The following is a 15,219-nucleotide window of genomic DNA, read 5'->3' on the forward strand; positions in this document are numbered from 1 at the left end:
GTCCAGGACATTCTAGATGAAAGACCTGAGAAGTTAAAAAGATTTAGGCAAGAAATGGACGAAGAGGATGTTTTGGGTAATGGATGGAAGAGGTGGGATATTGTCATTTTCATTATTTCACATTTAATGGTAATCTTATTTTATGGCAGTGTTCTGTAATATTTACAGTATGATGTGAGTGTTATGTTAGTAACTAAAAAGTAACGTTCATCTAAAAGGAGACATTCTAACTGTGTAATAGCATCCATTCAATAAAATATAACTCAATCTAATTTTCAAAAGCATTTATCGTGGTCTTGCTTTGTCTTAAAATGTTGTCAAAAATGGAACATGGATTAACAAATGGGTAGTTTTTGCTTCATAACTACTGGCTTTGTTTGTGCAAATTACTGGTCGGATTAAAATAGGTTGTGCTAAACAGTAGAGCTTGATAGAGCTACAAGACTTTGCCAGTTAAATTATTTTGTATCAAATTGGTCTTTTTCATAGCACATTGTAATGCACATTCCACAGCACCGGAATGTCGTCTTGAGGCTTCCAGAGAAAGAGTTTTAATTGGACCCTGTTATGTTTTGTTCTTGCATATTAGATTTTACAAAGAACTTGGTCTTCCCGATGGAAGAGAGACGGCTTTTGAGGGAAGGGAAGGAGGCCCAACGCTAAATGTTATAAAGGAATGGATTTCACTGGAAGGACGCAATGCGACCGTTCAGGCTCTGCTTGGTGCTGTCAACCGTTCTGAGCGTAAAGACTGTTCTTATTTCCTTGAACAAAGTTTGGGATCTCAGCTGGACTATGTTGAAAGCCCCATTGAAAATGTAACTAAGAAAATGGACTCGCTAAGTAAGTATTAAGAATTTGCAATGTTAACCATGTTGACTGACACGAAATTCCTTTTCTGGTTCTCTTGGGTGAAAAAAGGCTCATTACGTTGATTATAAAGTAATAATAAAAGTAGGGAGTTCAAGCGAACCAGAATGGTAAAGAAAATGTTGCCGAACATACAAAGATTTAATGGCCAGCTTCTCCTTCCTTAGAGAATAATTTGTAGCATTAAAGCCAAATGCCCGAACTGAATGGATGCGACTAGGTTAGCATCATATTTCGGATTAATTTTTTTTTGAGATTGTTCCTTACCTCACTTTCTATTCAGGAAATTCTGTCTCATATCTTTCGAGCTGCTTGTCATTTAAAAGAAAACAATTTCCAGTTGTCCCTGGAGTTTTAACTACGTTTGTGGGTTTCCTTTTGTGATTTATCATTGGAACAAACTCTCAGAGTATGCTATCAATTACAATTTTCAGCTTGATGTTTTCTAAAATAACAGGACTTTTGTAGTCCTTACTGAACTTTTAAAAGTTCAAAATCCCCTGCGAGGACTCGTTGTAGGATTTACATTAGCCTTTCTAACCTTAATAGGCCCCCGAGAAATGAAAAAAGTGAAATTCTTCGGAGATCTAGATGGCTGCCAAGCTAAAAAAAAGCAGGCGCTATCTTTAAGCCTAGTAGCTTGTTTACCCTATTACATTAAATTCAGATTTCTGGAGCATTAGACAACTACATTGTATGCTAGAATAGTATTACTTTGCCTGAAGGTGTATTGCTTCCGGCCTCCATTAGTCTATCACAGTTTACTCTCCAGCATTCCACCAGGTTTTCTCAACACTAATTTTCCATTATATTCCTTTATTATCCAACTGCAGCGAATACCGTCCAAATAACAGTACAAATATACAGCGATATTGTAAAGTAATTTGTACAGTAGAAAACCTGTTTGCCATACAGGTCGGCGCGCCCACACAAAACTGTCACACTCACCCTCTTTTCATTGATAAATTTACTGACTGCAGCAGTTGGACAATAAATTTCTTTTTAGATGTTTTGGTGTGCGGAATCGCTTTATATTTCTACTCGTTTTGACTCGCCCTATGGGTTAGTCAAAATACGGCACAACTCATACAAATATACAGCAATACTATGCACCAAAACATGTAATAAGATATATATCCTCTCAATGTACCCGTTGCATTCATATCTTCTCATTTAATAGGATCTTCTGATAGCGAGAAAGCACCTGAAAAAATGCCTGTACAAGACAGCGGTCCGTATTCATTAGATTAACCAGTCCAGGACATTCTAGATGAAAGACCTGAGAAGTTAAAAAGATTTAGGCAAGAAATGGACGAAGAGGATGTTTTGGGTAATGGATGGAAGAGGTGGGATATTGTCATTTTCATTATTTCACATTTAATGGTAATCTTATTTTATGGCAGTGTTCTGTAATATTTACAGTATGATGTGAGTGTTATGTTAGTAACTAAAAAGTAACGTTCATCTAAAAGGAGACATTCTAACTGTGTAATAGCATCCATTCAATAAAATATAACTCAATCTAATTTTCAAAAGCATTTATCGTGGTCTTGCTTTGTCTTAAAATGTTGTCAAAAATGGAACATGGATTAACAAATGGGTAGTTTTTGCTTCATAACTACTGGCTTTGTTTGTGCAAATTACTGGTCGGATTAAAATAGGTTGTGCTAAACAGTAGAGCTTGATAGAGCTACAAGACTTTGCCAGTTAAATTATTTTGTATCAAATTGGTCTTTTTCATAGCACATTGTAATGCACATTCCACAGCACCGGAATGTCGTCTTGAGGCTTCCAGAGAAAGAGTTTTAATTGGACCCTGTTATGTTTTGTTCTTGCATATTAGATTTTACAAAGAACTTGGTCTTCCCGATGGAAGAGAGACGGCTTTTGAGGGAAGGGAAGGAGGCCCAACGCTAAATGTTATAAAGGAATGGATTTCACTGGAAGGACGCAATGCGACCGTTCAGGCTCTGCTTGGTGCTGTCAACCGTTCTGAGCGTAAAGACTGTTCTTATTTCCTTGAACAAAGTTTGGGATCTCAGCTGGACTATGTTGAAAGCCCCATTGAAAATGTAACTAAGAAAATGGACTCGCTAAGTAAGTATTAAGAATTTGCAATGTTAACCATGTTGACTGACACGAAATTCCTTTTCTGGTTCTCTTGGGTGAAAAAAGGCTCATTACGTTGATTATAAAGTAATAATAAAAGTAGGGAGTTCAAGCGAACCAGAATGGTAAAGAAAATGTTGCCGAACATACAAAGATTTAATGGCCAGCTTCTCCTTCCTTAGAGAATAATTTGTAGCATTAAAGCCAAATGCCCGAACTGAATGGATGCGGCTAGGTTAGCATCATATTTCGGATTAATTTTTTTTTGAGATTGTTCCTTACCTCACTTTCTATTCAGGAAATTCTGTCTCATATCTTTCGAGCTGCTTGTCATTTAAAAGAAAACAATTTCCAGTTGTCCCTGGAGTTTTAACTACGTTTGTGGGTTTCCTTTTGTGATTTATCATTGGAACAAACTCTCAGAGTATGCTATCAATTACAATTTTCAGCTTGATGTTTTCTAAAATAACAGGACTTTTGTAGTCCTTACTGAACTTTTAAAAGTTCAAAATCCCCTGCGAGGACTCGTTGTAGGATTTACATTAGCCTTTCTAACCTTAATAGGCCCCCGAGAAATGAAAAAAGTGAAATTCTTCGGAGATCTAGATGGCTGCCAAGCTAAAAAAAAGCAGGCGCTATCTTTAAGCCTAGTAGCTTGTTTACCCTATTACATTAAATTCAGATTTCTGGAGCATTAGACAACTACATTGTATGCTAGAATAGTATTACTTTGCCTGAAGGTGTATTGCTTCCGGCCTCCATTAGTCTATCACAGTTTACTCTCCAGCATTCCACCAGGTTTTCTCAACACTAATTTTCCATTATATTCCTTTATTATCCAACTGCAGCGAATACCGTCCAAATAACAGTACAAATATACAGCGATATTGTAAAGTAATTTGTACAGTAGAAAACCTGTTTGCCATACAGGTCGGCGCGCCCACACAAAACTGTCACACTCACCCTCTTTTCATTGATAAATTTACTGACTGCAGCAGTTGGACAATAAATTTCTTTTTAGATGTTTTGGTGTGCGGAATCGCTTTATATTTCTACTCGTTTTGACTCGCCCTATGGGTTAGTCAAAATACGGCACAACTCATACAAATATACAGCAATACTATGCACCAAAACATGTAATAAGATATATATCCTCTCAATGTACCCGTTGCATTCATATCTTCTCATTTAATAGGATCTTCTGATAGCGAGAAAGCACCTGAAAAAATGCCTGTACAAGACAGCGGTCCGTATTCATTAGATTAACCAGTCCAGGACATTCTAGATGAAAGACCTGAGAAGTTAAAAAGATTTAGGCAAGAAATGGACGAAGAGGATGTTTTGGGTAATGGATGGAAGAGGTGGGATATTGTCATTTTCATTATTTCACATTTAATGGTAATCTTATTTTATGGCAGTGTTCTGTAATATTTACAGTATGATGTGAGTGTTATGTTAGTAACTAAAAAGTAACGTTCATCTAAAAGGAGACATTCTAACTGTGTAATAGCATCCATTCAATAAAATATAACTCAATCTAATTTTCAAAAGCATTTATCGTGGTCTTGCTTTGTCTTAAAATGTTGTCAAAAATGGAACATGGATTAACAAATGGGTAGTTTTTGCTTCATAACTACTGGCTTTGTTTGTGCAAATTACTGGTCGGATTAAAATAGGTTGTGCTAAACAGTAGAGCTTGATAGAGCTACAAGACTTTGCCAGTTAAATTATTTTGTATCAAATTGGTCTTTTTCATAGCACATTGTAATGCACATTCCACAGCACCGGAATGTCGTCTTGAGGCTTCCAGAGAAAGAGTTTTAATTGGACCCTGTTATGTTTTGTTCTTGCATATTAGATTTTACAAAGAACTTGGTCTTCCCGATGGAAGAGAGACGGCTTTTGAGGGAAGGGAAGGAGGCCCAACGCTAAATGTTATAAAGGAATGGATTTCACTGGAAGGACGCAATGCGACCGTTCAGGCTCTGCTTGGTGCTGTCAACCGTTCTGAGCGTAAAGACTGTTCTTATTTCCTTGAACAAAGTTTGGGATCTCAGCTGGACTATGTTGAAAGCCCCATTGAAAATGTAACTAAGAAAATGGACTCGCTAAGTAAGTATTAAGAATTTGCAATGTTAACCATGTTGACTGACACGAAATTCCTTTTCTGGTTCTCTTGGGTGAAAAAAGGCTCATTACGTTGATTATAAAGTAATAATAAAAGTAGGGAGTTCAAGCGAACCAGAATGGTAAAGAAAATGTTGCCGAACATACAAAGATTTAATGGCCAGCTTCTCCTTCCTTAGAGAATAATTTGTAGCATTAAAGCCAAATGCCCGAACTGAATGGATGCGGCTAGGTTAGCATCATATTTCGGATTAATTTTTTTTTGAGATTGTTCCTTACCTCACTTTCTATTCAGGAAATTCTGTCTCATATCTTTCGAGCTGCTTGTCATTTAAAAGAAAACAATTTCCAGTTGTCCCTGGAGTTTTAACTACGTTTGTGGGTTTCCTTTTGTGATTTATCATTGGAACAAACTCTCAGAGTATGCTATCAATTACAATTTTCAGCTTGATGTTTTCTAAAATAACAGGACTTTTGTAGTCCTTACTGAACTTTTAAAAGTTCAAAATCCCCTGCGAGGACTCGTTGTAGGATTTACATTAGCCTTTCTAACCTTAATAGGCCCCCGAGAAATGAAAAAAGTGAAATTCTTCGGAGATCTAGATGGCTGCCAAGCTAAAAAAAAGCAGGCGCTATCTTTAAGCCTAGTAGCTTGTTTACCCTATTACATTAAATTCAGATTTCTGGAGCATTAGACAACTACATTGTATGCTAGAATAGTATTACTTTGCCTGAAGGTGTATTGCTTCCGGCCTCCATTAGTCTATCACAGTTTACTCTCCAGCATTCCACCAGGTTTTCTCAACACTAATTTTCCATTATATTCCTTTATTATCCAACTGCAGCGAATACCGTCCAAATAACAGTACAAATATACAGCGATATTGTAAAGTAATTTGTACAGTAGAAAACCTGTTTGCCATACAGGTCGGCGCGCCCACACAAAACTGTCACACTCACCCTCTTTTCATTGATAAATTTACTGACTGCAGCAGTTGGACAATAAATTTCTTTTTAGATGTTTTGGTGTGCGGAATCGCTTTATATTTCTACTCGTTTTGACTCGCCCTATGGGCTAGTCAAAATACGGCACAACTCATACAAATATACAGCAATACTATGCACCAAAACATGTAATAAGATATATATCCTCTCAATGTACCCGTTGCATTCATATCTTCTCATTTAATAGGATCTTCTGATAGCGAGAAAGCACCTGAAAAAATGCCTGTACAAGACAGCGGTCCGTATTCATTAGATTAACCAGTCCAGGACATTCTAGATGAAAGACCTGAGAAGTTAAAAAGATTTAGGCAAGAAATGGACGAAGAGGATGTTTTGGGTAATGGATGGAAGAGGTGGGATATTGTCATTTTCATTATTTCACATTTAATGGTAATCTTATTTTATGGCAGTGTTCTGTAATATTTACAGTATGATGTGAGTGTTATGTTAGTAACTAAAAAGTAACGTTCATCTAAAAGGAGACATTCTAACTGTGTAATAGCATCCATTCAATAAAATATAACTCAATCTAATTTTCAAAAGCATTTATCGTGGTCTTGCTTTGTCTTAAAATGTTGTCAAAAATGGAACATGGATTAACAAATGGGTAGTTTTTGCTTCATAACTACTGGCTTTGTTTGTGCAAATTACTGGTCGGATTAAAATAGGTTGTGCTAAACAGTAGAGCTTGATAGACCTACAAGACTTTGCCAGTTAAATTATTTTGTATCAAATTGGTCTTTTTCATAGCACATTGTAATGCACATTCCACAGCACCGGAATGTCGTCTTGAGGCTTCCAGAGAAAGAGTTTTAATTGGACCCTGTTATGTTTTGTTCTTGCATATTAGATTTTACAAAGAACTTGGTCTTCCCGATGGAAGAGAGACGGCTTTTGAGGGAAGGGAAGGAGGCCCAACGCTAAATGTTATAAAGGAATGGATTTCACTGGAAGGACGCAATGCGACCGTTCAGGCTCTGCTTGGTGCTGTCAACCGTTCTGAGCGTAAAGACTGTTCTTATTTCCTTGAACAACGTTTGGGATCTCAGCTGGACTATGTTGAAAGCCCCATTGAAAATGTAACTAAGAAAATGGACTCGCTCAGTAAGTATTAAGAATTTGCGAGGCTAACCGCGTTGACTGACACAAAATTCCTTTTCTAGTTCTGTTGGGTGAAAAAGGCTCATTAAGTTGATTTTAAAGTAATGAAATAGGGAGTTCAAGCGAACCAGAACGATAAAGAAAATGTTGCCGAACATACAAAGATTTAATGGCCAGCTTCTTCTTCATTAGAGAATTGTAGCATTAAAGCCAAATGCCCGAACAGAATCTATGCGGTTAGGTTATCACGATATTTCGAATGAATTTTTTTTTTAGATTGTTCCTTACCTCACTTTCTATTCAGGAAATTCCATCCCATATCTTTCGAACTGCTTGCTGTAACAACCGTGCGTCTTTCTCTAAATAAATGCTGTTTAATAACAAAACACTTTACCGCCTGCATTTGACGACATGGCACTGCAAAAGCGATTCTTATGCGCATGTGCAAACTGAACTGTACTGGAATTGAAGGAATGCTGGATTTGATATTACATTTCTCCCCTTTTCCTGAGACAGTCTTCCTTGAAAATTAATAAAAATTGCAACTAGAAAACAACGTCCTAAATGTCCAATGCTCTAAGCTCAAACGGAAAATGTTTCAGGAGTATAATGTCTACAGTATGTCCGGTGAGCATGAGCTTGGTTAAGTCTAGGTAACATTGTCTGTCAGATAGTCTGGTCATCTCCAATCACGCCTTGGTCTGTTTGCAGCTGCTGGGATCTCTGATGGTTTGTACTGTTCCATTTTGTCACTGCTGCTGGTTTCGGCTGTTTCCTCTGTGTTGGTAATGATGTCACCTTGGACTTACTGAGGGTTGGCATTCAGCAGGATTTTCTCTCTCCAATCCTGTGAGGTTGGTTCCTCTTCACGGTCATCCCTCTCTTCGCTGGTATTGTCCTGGATTAACGCATTAGCAATCTTGAACTGGCTTGCATCTCGATACACTTCCCATATATTTGTGATTCTCTGTGCTGCAATGCTGAATCCATCGGTTCGAGTTACGATGTAGAATGCTGGTTCATATGCTGTGGACCATTTGTTCCTCTTCTTTTGCTTCAACAGCACATGACCTTCTACAGTGAAGTTGAATAGCTATGCTTCCATTTCCTTCTTTGAGGTGAGCAATCTGCTCCGTCTTGTTAAGCGGCTTCATGAAGCTTTCCACCTCAACATTAGCATGTGCATGTTCTGGGGTGACTCCCAGATGGTGAAATCCCTCTGTTTTAGCAAACTCTGCAAATTCTCAAGAATTAAACAGTGGTCCGTTGTCACTTTCGAGCTGTCTTGGGATGCCATGAGTGGCGAACATTGTTTTGAGATTTTCCTTGGTTGGTTGAAAAGCTGTTGAGGGGGTCTTCGTGACTTCAGGATATCTTGTTCTCTGGTCTATGGCTACTAGATTGTAATGGCCATCAGGGTAGGGTCCACTGAAGTCTACAGCTATGACATCCCATGGTTTCTTGGTTGTGTCTGTGACTTTGATGGGTTCCTGCCTATGTTGCTTTGTGGTAACCTGGCATTCATGACACTGACCAATGATCTGTTCTACCATACTGTTCATGGTTGGAAACCAATACTTTGTTCTCATCATTTGCTTTGTTTTGGTCGTTCCCAGATGTCCAAGGAGATGTGCAGCCTTGATGACTTTTCTCTGTAGGCTTCTGGGGATGGTAATCTGATTCATTCAGAAGAGTAGCCCATCCACTGCATACAACTCATTCTGTACACTGTAGAATGGCGCAATGTCTTCCTTGATCTGATCTACAATGACAGCATGCTCAGCTGTCACAATGTACTTGATTACTCTCTCTACAGCATCCTTTCATTTCTCTGGCAATGAGTGTCTTGATAGGAAGTTGAGTGGGTCAGCATCATCCTTTCTGAGCTCATAGATTAGCTCAAAGTCAAAGTCTTGCATTCCCATGACCCATTTTTCAATTCTTGGTGGGAGCCACTTGTTAAACAATGGGAGCAGTGGCTTGTGACCTGTGATGATCTTGAATATTTGGTGCTCTAAGGAGGGAAATGCTGTACCTGTTCTTCACCCAATGTGTGGACAGGGCGTCTTTCTCTGTCCGGCTATACCATTTCTCTGTGTCAGTCATAGTACAACTAATGAAGTGGACTGGCTGGAGACCACTGCCTGTCTCCTGGAATAATCTGGCTGAGAGCCCTTCATGGAAGCTGGCTTCCACTCTCACAATGGTTGGTCTAGCTGGGTTGAAGTATGCCATTGTGCTTTCACTTGTTATGCTTGCTTTTAGCATTATTATCTCCAATGCTTCATTCTCTTCTGCTCCCCATTTGAACTTTGTATCTTAAGGGTCAGCTTTTGCAAGGGTGCAGTTAGTGATGCGTATCTTGGGATGAATTTTGATAGGTATCCGGCCATGCCAAGGAAACCTCTCACAGCTTCTTTTGATTTTGGTGGGCTGCTTTCTTTTACAGCGCTGATTTTCTCTGGGTTTAGCTTTTATCCATCCTTTGTGAATTTGTGGCCATAGAACTCTATCTCTTGGACTCCAAACTGGCACTTGTCAGGGTTGAATGTGATTCCAAAATCCACTGCTCTCTGCAGGACTGCTTCCAATGTCTTGTTGTGTTCCTCCATGTTTCTTCCTCTTAGCAGGATATCATCCCATTGGTTGAGGCATCTTGGTATCACTCAGTCTCCAAATATTCGGTAGATAGCTTCATCAAAGAGATCTTGTGATGCTTTTGCTCCAAAGATCAGATGTTTCAGACGCATGTTCCCCCATGGGGTGTTGAAAGTGGCAATTTTCCCAGACTCTGGATCGAGTAAGAGTTGGTGGTAACCCTGCTGCATGTCAAGTTTGGAGGAGACAGTACAATCATGAAATTTGTACATGAAGTCTTCAACAATCGGTCCCTGGGTGATCCTATTTCTTTCCATGAATTGGTTTGGTACCCTGAGGTCCATGTTGGCCCTGATCTTGTGCGGTTCAAGTTTCTCCTTGTCTACAGCGTTAAACTTTGGCTTCGGTTGAACAACCAAGGGTGAACACCATGTGACTGCCTCACCTTCAGGCACCTCTTCGAATATCTCCTCTTCTACACACTGCCCTAGCCATTTCCTCAATGGTGCTTGCAGGTAGTATGCCACTTGTCTCGGTCTTTGAGCCACGGGCACTGCTTCTGGTCTCATGCTGAACTTTGCATAGAACTCTTTTCCATTCTTGACGTTTCTGATCATTCCGATGCCCTTAGATACGTCACTGTATTGATCGGTGATTTCCTTGATTTCAGGTCTGGGATCCTTATCTTGCTTGACACTTTTTATGCCTGGTTGTTCTTCATGGATTCTCAGGTCATTGGTCTCGGCAAAAGAGCCATCCTCTCTGATCTGTAACATACCCAGCTCTTGAAGGTTACTTTTGCTGATGAGGGGTGGGGAATTGATTCTTCCTCTAGTCACAACAAATCTTGCGACTGCTCCACAGGTCTGGTTCCTTACAGTGGCTGTAAACTCTCCTTTCACTGGTAGCTAACTCTGCTAGGTGCTTAGCTTGGTTGTAGTGTAAGTTTCACACTGGACCGATTTGTCAGTGCTTTAAACTGGTGTTCATCCATGACATTTACTTCTGCTCCGCTGTTGGTTTCAGCTCTTACATCAACATCCTCTATCTTAACTGACACAGTTCTGTCTTCACCATCTATTTTGATTTTCTTCACTTGCCCCAGGTGTCTTACGGCTTGACAGAAGAACTCGTCATCGGAACTTGTTGAGTTGGCAGCATCTTCTTCAGTGGTTCTCTTTACATGGCGTTTGTGCCTTGAATTCTCTGATGGCTTGTGATTGCCTTTTTGCTTGTTACCTTGCTTACTGTTGTGCGGGCCTTTGGACTTGCACACAGAACTAAACCGTGACTGACTGAGCTTTTGACATTTCATGCATTTTTCCTATACTCTAGACTGAGTTCTTGCCTTCCTCGTGTGTGTCTGTTGGCAGTATCCACATGGTGCTTTCCCCGACCGCTTTGTTTATTCTGGGGTGAACGCCACTTCTCGAACTGTCATTCAAGCTTCTTCACATCTTGAGGAATTTTCATGTCACTTATTTGAAGAGATGTATCCTCGATTTGAGCAGCTTCAGTTAAAACCATGTCAAATCCCATTTCTTGTTTATGGCATTTTGGATGAGCGATCGATTCTGTGTTGTTTGGATGAGGTGTTCCAAGATTCATTCATCACAGTTGGCTTTCTATCTTAAACGTGCAGCACACGCATTCGTTGTTTCGTCATGTGCCGGTCTCATTTTGAGGAATACGTATCTTGCATGGTGTTTATTTTTCTTCGGCTTGAGGTTGTCATTCAGCTTCTTTTTCAACTTTTTGTAGTCGTTATTGCCATCTGTCAGGTTTGGCAGACTTTTCTCCAGGCGAGCTATTTCTTTCCCGCCATAAATGATGAGTGCATCTTTCTTGTCGAGTGGTTCCATAATCTTGAAATATCTGAATTCCCATTCGATTTCTTCGAGCCAGTTGTCCCACACTTTTCCTTTGGCTGTCGGGTCACCTCCTGGGGTAAATGGTTGAGATTTTAGATTTCTCGTTGCTGTGATAACTTGCACTGGAGCTGCTGGGCTGGCATCTGCTTGTTCTGTGTCAGACATGTTTTGTTGATCGATCGATTCACACGTTCTGGTATTTTGCTTGCTTGCCTCTCTTGCTGGGCTGCAAACTTTGCTTGCTAGGTTTCTCTGGCTTTCTTCTCTGCTTCTGTAGCCTGTTTTCCTGGTCACTAGTGTAACAACGGCAAGTCTTTCTCTAAATGAATGCTGTTTAATAACAAAACACTCTGCCGACTACATCCGACAATGTGGCACTGTAAAAGCGATGCTTATGCGCATGTGCAAACTGAACTTTTCAGTTTTCAGTTTTTGAGTTATTTTTTTGTAAAAAAAATACCTCTTAGTCGGCGCGTCGGGTATGTTATGGACGGGTCAATGGGTGAGTGAGTGAGTGAGTGAGTGAGTGAGTGAGTGAGTGAGTGAGTGAGTGAGTGAGTGAGTGAGTGAGTGAGTGAGTGAGAGAGAGATGTATGTCACACCAATCAGATTGGATCTACTACGAACAGCCAATCAAATTTCTTGTTGTAAAGGTAAATGGTACGTGAGAAACACAAGGTATGTATAAACACAAGAACTTTGGTAATTGAAAAATAAAGAGTGACGTGTATGTTGCCGGTTTGTGATTTTTAGTCCGGTTTGGAGGGGTGTGTGACAGTTACATACGTACATTGGGTTGTTTTAGAGTGCATAATTTTCAGTGTAATGGTGGCTAGTTATGAACGAGATGAGTCTTGAGTTTTGAAGCAGTTCATGAGTAGTAGGCAAATGGCACGAGATATTTTTACTTTTAATTACAAAGGGTAACTTGATACTTTTGTTTTTCACAAGGAGTTAATTCAATTAGAGGTCACGAATCGTCGGTTCTAGTTCTTAGGACATGTTTTAGAGGAGACGAGACTATTTAGATTTGATGCAGTTCTAACGTTTACAATAGTAAGTGCAGGTAACGATAGTTTTGTTCTTATTGCATGCAAATATAACGAGATATTTTTATTTTTTAGTTACAATGGGTAATTTGACACTCTTGTTTTTCACTAGGTAGTAAATTCAATTAGAGCTGACGAATCGTCACCACTTGTTCCCACGAGATGTTTACTATTTTTAGTTACAAATGGTAACTCGACACTTTTGTTTTTCATATGGGGGTAAATTCAATTAGAGCTTACAAGTTATCGGCTATTGTTCCCAGGTTAAACAAAAAAGAAGCTTTCATTTCTAGAGTGTTTTTACGTCTCTGCAGTAGCAGTTTAATATTGTTATTTGATGGGCATTTTATGACATTCTTTTCAGTCCGATATTTTTAAAGGTAAAAAGTATGAAAACTGTTCAAATGTTCTTTGAAGACTGTGTGGCACCAAGTTAAAGTGCAATTTAATTAAATCAGACTTTCAACGTGTCAGAGGTTTTTTTCTCTTTCTTTCAATTTTCGGTGAAGTAGTGTTGTTGCGTTGTGTTGTGTAAAAAGGGTAAACTTACGACTCGTATAAAATGCGAAAAGTTCTCTTAAGTTGAGTATTTTTGAGCAAAAATTCCTCTTGGGGGCTGGAAGGGCTCCCGAGGGGGTACTCCCAGAAAAATTGGTTGGGGGTGTGCGGCCCGCTTCCCAAAACCCTTACCCTATTTATGACAAAAATCTGCGATATTCCTTACCCTATTTCTGACCTGACCAAAAATTCGAAACCCTATTTACGACCTGACCCTCAAATCAAAACCCTGTTTCAGACCTGCGTTATAATTAGCTCCCTAGTTCAAACCAATGTTAAATTACCGTAAACATATAAATTTGTGAAGGGCTTTTGTTGATTTTCTTTTCGATAATGATGAAAAAAAGGCTTCTTCTTAAAGCATACTCATATCAAGGCTAGAGTGCAAAAACCGTACCCTATTTATGAACAAAACAGCTGAAAAACCATACCCTTTGGGGCCGCACAGACCTATATAGCCCATATAAGGGAGTCCTCCCCCCGGGGGAAGGGCTAAGTGATCGGTGAGTGAGGGAGTTATGCATGTGCGCGTGTCAGACCAATCACAGTGTGGGTTGTATCAAAGAACGAATAAAATTGCCTGTTAGAAAATAAGATGGTATCTACATTAATCTGGAGACGTGTCAGATTACTGTAGTTTGTTCAGTCAAACATTTTATGGCTTACTATTTAGTTATCTTACCATTACCGATGTAACATCTTATGTACATCATAAACTCCCAGTTTCTTTCTTGCTGTACATCGCATTCAAAAAAACTTGTCAAATCAACCAAATCATTACTGTAAACAGCTCCATGAATGCTCCTATCTCCGAGACTTATAGTTCACAAAAAAATAACTCTTGCACGCCTTACGTGCCTATGTTATACGCTAGGCAGCAGGGTCTGCTGATGCAAAAAGAGCGTACTCAACAATTTTGATTTGTCAGTTAGTAACGTGGGATATTAGGGCTGGATCGGAGAGTCTAAAATCTTTCTAGTTATCGCGCAGTAATGTAATTAGTATTACTAAACTAAAGAAGTGACTAAATTTTCACAAGTCGCCTCAAACACTGTACAAACCTTTTGAAGGTATTGCTTTTGACCCACAAAGTAAACGAAGAACGGTGCGGTTTTTTGATTCCTTTTGCACTGCTTCACCATCGTCTCGAAGCAAATCTGTCAATTCCCCCTTTCCTCTCCTACATAGTGTCAAATTCCTTATCACGACATCAATCACTGCTGACAAATTCCTCCCCGGGAGGCGCATCGACTACTCGGGTAATGCCCCGGGGATGTTGATAATCTCTTTTAGATCGATACGTCAGCTTTGCATGTGTTGGTGCTTGGCGGAACTTTGATGACAAGGAGCTCAAGAACTCAGGGTCTTCGATGGAGAGAACAGAGCATAGCATGAATTGACCGTATCCGTGCTTTAATGGTCACAACTGCAGTGTAACGTTCTTTAAGCCACTAACTTTAAGAGATAAAAACACAGCGAGGGCAGTAGTAAACTAAAACCACCATTACGTAAACAAGTGGAAGCGCGATGGCCTGACGGTTAGTGCGCCCGTCTCCGTATCGAGCGGTCCGGGTCTGAACCCTGGCCGGGGACGTTGTGTTGTGTTCTTAGGCAAGACACTTCACTCTCACAGTGCCTCTCTCCACCCAGGTGCATTAAGGGGTACCGTCGTAATGCTGAGGGTAACTCTTTAATGGACTAGCATTCTATCCAGGGGGGGGGGGGGGTAGAAATACTCCTAGTCGCTTCCTGCTACAGAAACCGGAGAAAAGCGCCGACCTGATAGGGCACTTCGCTCGAATGTGGACTTTTCGTAAAATGAGGTTGAAATCAGGTCGAGGCCTCATTCAGTCCTCATGTCGTGGCGAGGTAAACCCGAAAAGGAGATTTTCAATATATTTCTTTGGTTACATTAAGTGAACCAGTATAGA

At 39.8% G+C, this 15,219-nt stretch overlaps 3 protein-coding genes across 3 annotated transcripts; all 3 read left to right on the forward strand.

Moving 5' to 3' along the window:
• The first annotated feature begins 8 nt into the window (after window positions 1-8).
• On the forward strand, window positions 9-2,133 carry LOC145491581 (uncharacterized). The gene is made up of 3 exons (XM_081470827.1): window positions 9-92; window positions 590-843; window positions 2,051-2,133. The coding sequence occupies exons 1-3, from the start codon at window positions 55-57 to the stop codon at window positions 2,119-2,121; spliced, it is 363 nt and encodes a 120-aa protein (XP_081326953.1). The 5' UTR covers window positions 9-54; the 3' UTR covers window positions 2,122-2,133.
• On the forward strand, window positions 2,133-4,257 carry LOC145491592 (uncharacterized). The gene is made up of 3 exons (XM_081470834.1): window positions 2,133-2,216; window positions 2,714-2,967; window positions 4,175-4,257. Exons 1-3 carry the CDS (start codon window positions 2,179-2,181, stop codon window positions 4,243-4,245), a joined length of 363 nt encoding a protein of 120 aa, XP_081326960.1. The 5' UTR covers window positions 2,133-2,178; the 3' UTR covers window positions 4,246-4,257.
• LOC145491571 (uncharacterized) lies at window positions 4,257-7,642 on the forward strand. The gene is made up of 4 exons (XM_081470815.1): window positions 4,257-4,340; window positions 4,838-5,091; window positions 6,299-6,464; window positions 6,962-7,642. The coding sequence occupies exons 1-3, from the start codon at window positions 4,303-4,305 to the stop codon at window positions 6,367-6,369; spliced, it is 363 nt and encodes a 120-aa protein (XP_081326941.1). The 5' UTR covers window positions 4,257-4,302; the 3' UTR covers window positions 6,370-6,464; window positions 6,962-7,642.
• The last annotated feature ends 7,577 nt before the right edge of the window (window positions 7,643-15,219 follow it).

The sequence above is a fragment of the Orbicella franksi genome, chromosome 1 (assembly GCF_964199315.1).
Source record: "Orbicella franksi chromosome 1, jaOrbFran1.1, whole genome shotgun sequence".
NCBI lineage: Eukaryota > Metazoa > Cnidaria > Anthozoa > Scleractinia > Merulinidae > Orbicella > Orbicella franksi.

Excerpts from the sequence above, each read along its gene's own strand:
- LOC145491581 (XM_081470827.1), top strand. The coding sequence starts at position 55 with ATGGACGAAGAGGATGTTTTGGGTAATGGATGGAAGAG. Across the intron at positions 93-589 it reads TTGGGTAATGGATGGAAGAG|ATTTTACAAAGAACTTGGTC; the intron begins GTGGGATATTGT and ends CTTGCATATTAG. Across the intron at positions 844-2,050 it reads TAAGAAAATGGACTCGCTAA|GATCTTCTGATAGCGAGAAA; the intron begins GTAAGTATTAAG and ends CTCATTTAATAG.
- LOC145491571 (XM_081470815.1), top strand. The coding sequence starts at position 4,303 with ATGGACGAAGAGGATGTTTTGGGTAATGGATGGAAGAG. Across the intron at positions 4,341-4,837 it reads TTGGGTAATGGATGGAAGAG|ATTTTACAAAGAACTTGGTC; the intron begins GTGGGATATTGT and ends CTTGCATATTAG. Across the intron at positions 5,092-6,298 it reads TAAGAAAATGGACTCGCTAA|GATCTTCTGATAGCGAGAAA; the intron begins GTAAGTATTAAG and ends CTCATTTAATAG.
- LOC145491592 (XM_081470834.1), top strand. The coding sequence starts at position 2,179 with ATGGACGAAGAGGATGTTTTGGGTAATGGATGGAAGAG. Across the intron at positions 2,217-2,713 it reads TTGGGTAATGGATGGAAGAG|ATTTTACAAAGAACTTGGTC; the intron begins GTGGGATATTGT and ends CTTGCATATTAG. Across the intron at positions 2,968-4,174 it reads TAAGAAAATGGACTCGCTAA|GATCTTCTGATAGCGAGAAA; the intron begins GTAAGTATTAAG and ends CTCATTTAATAG.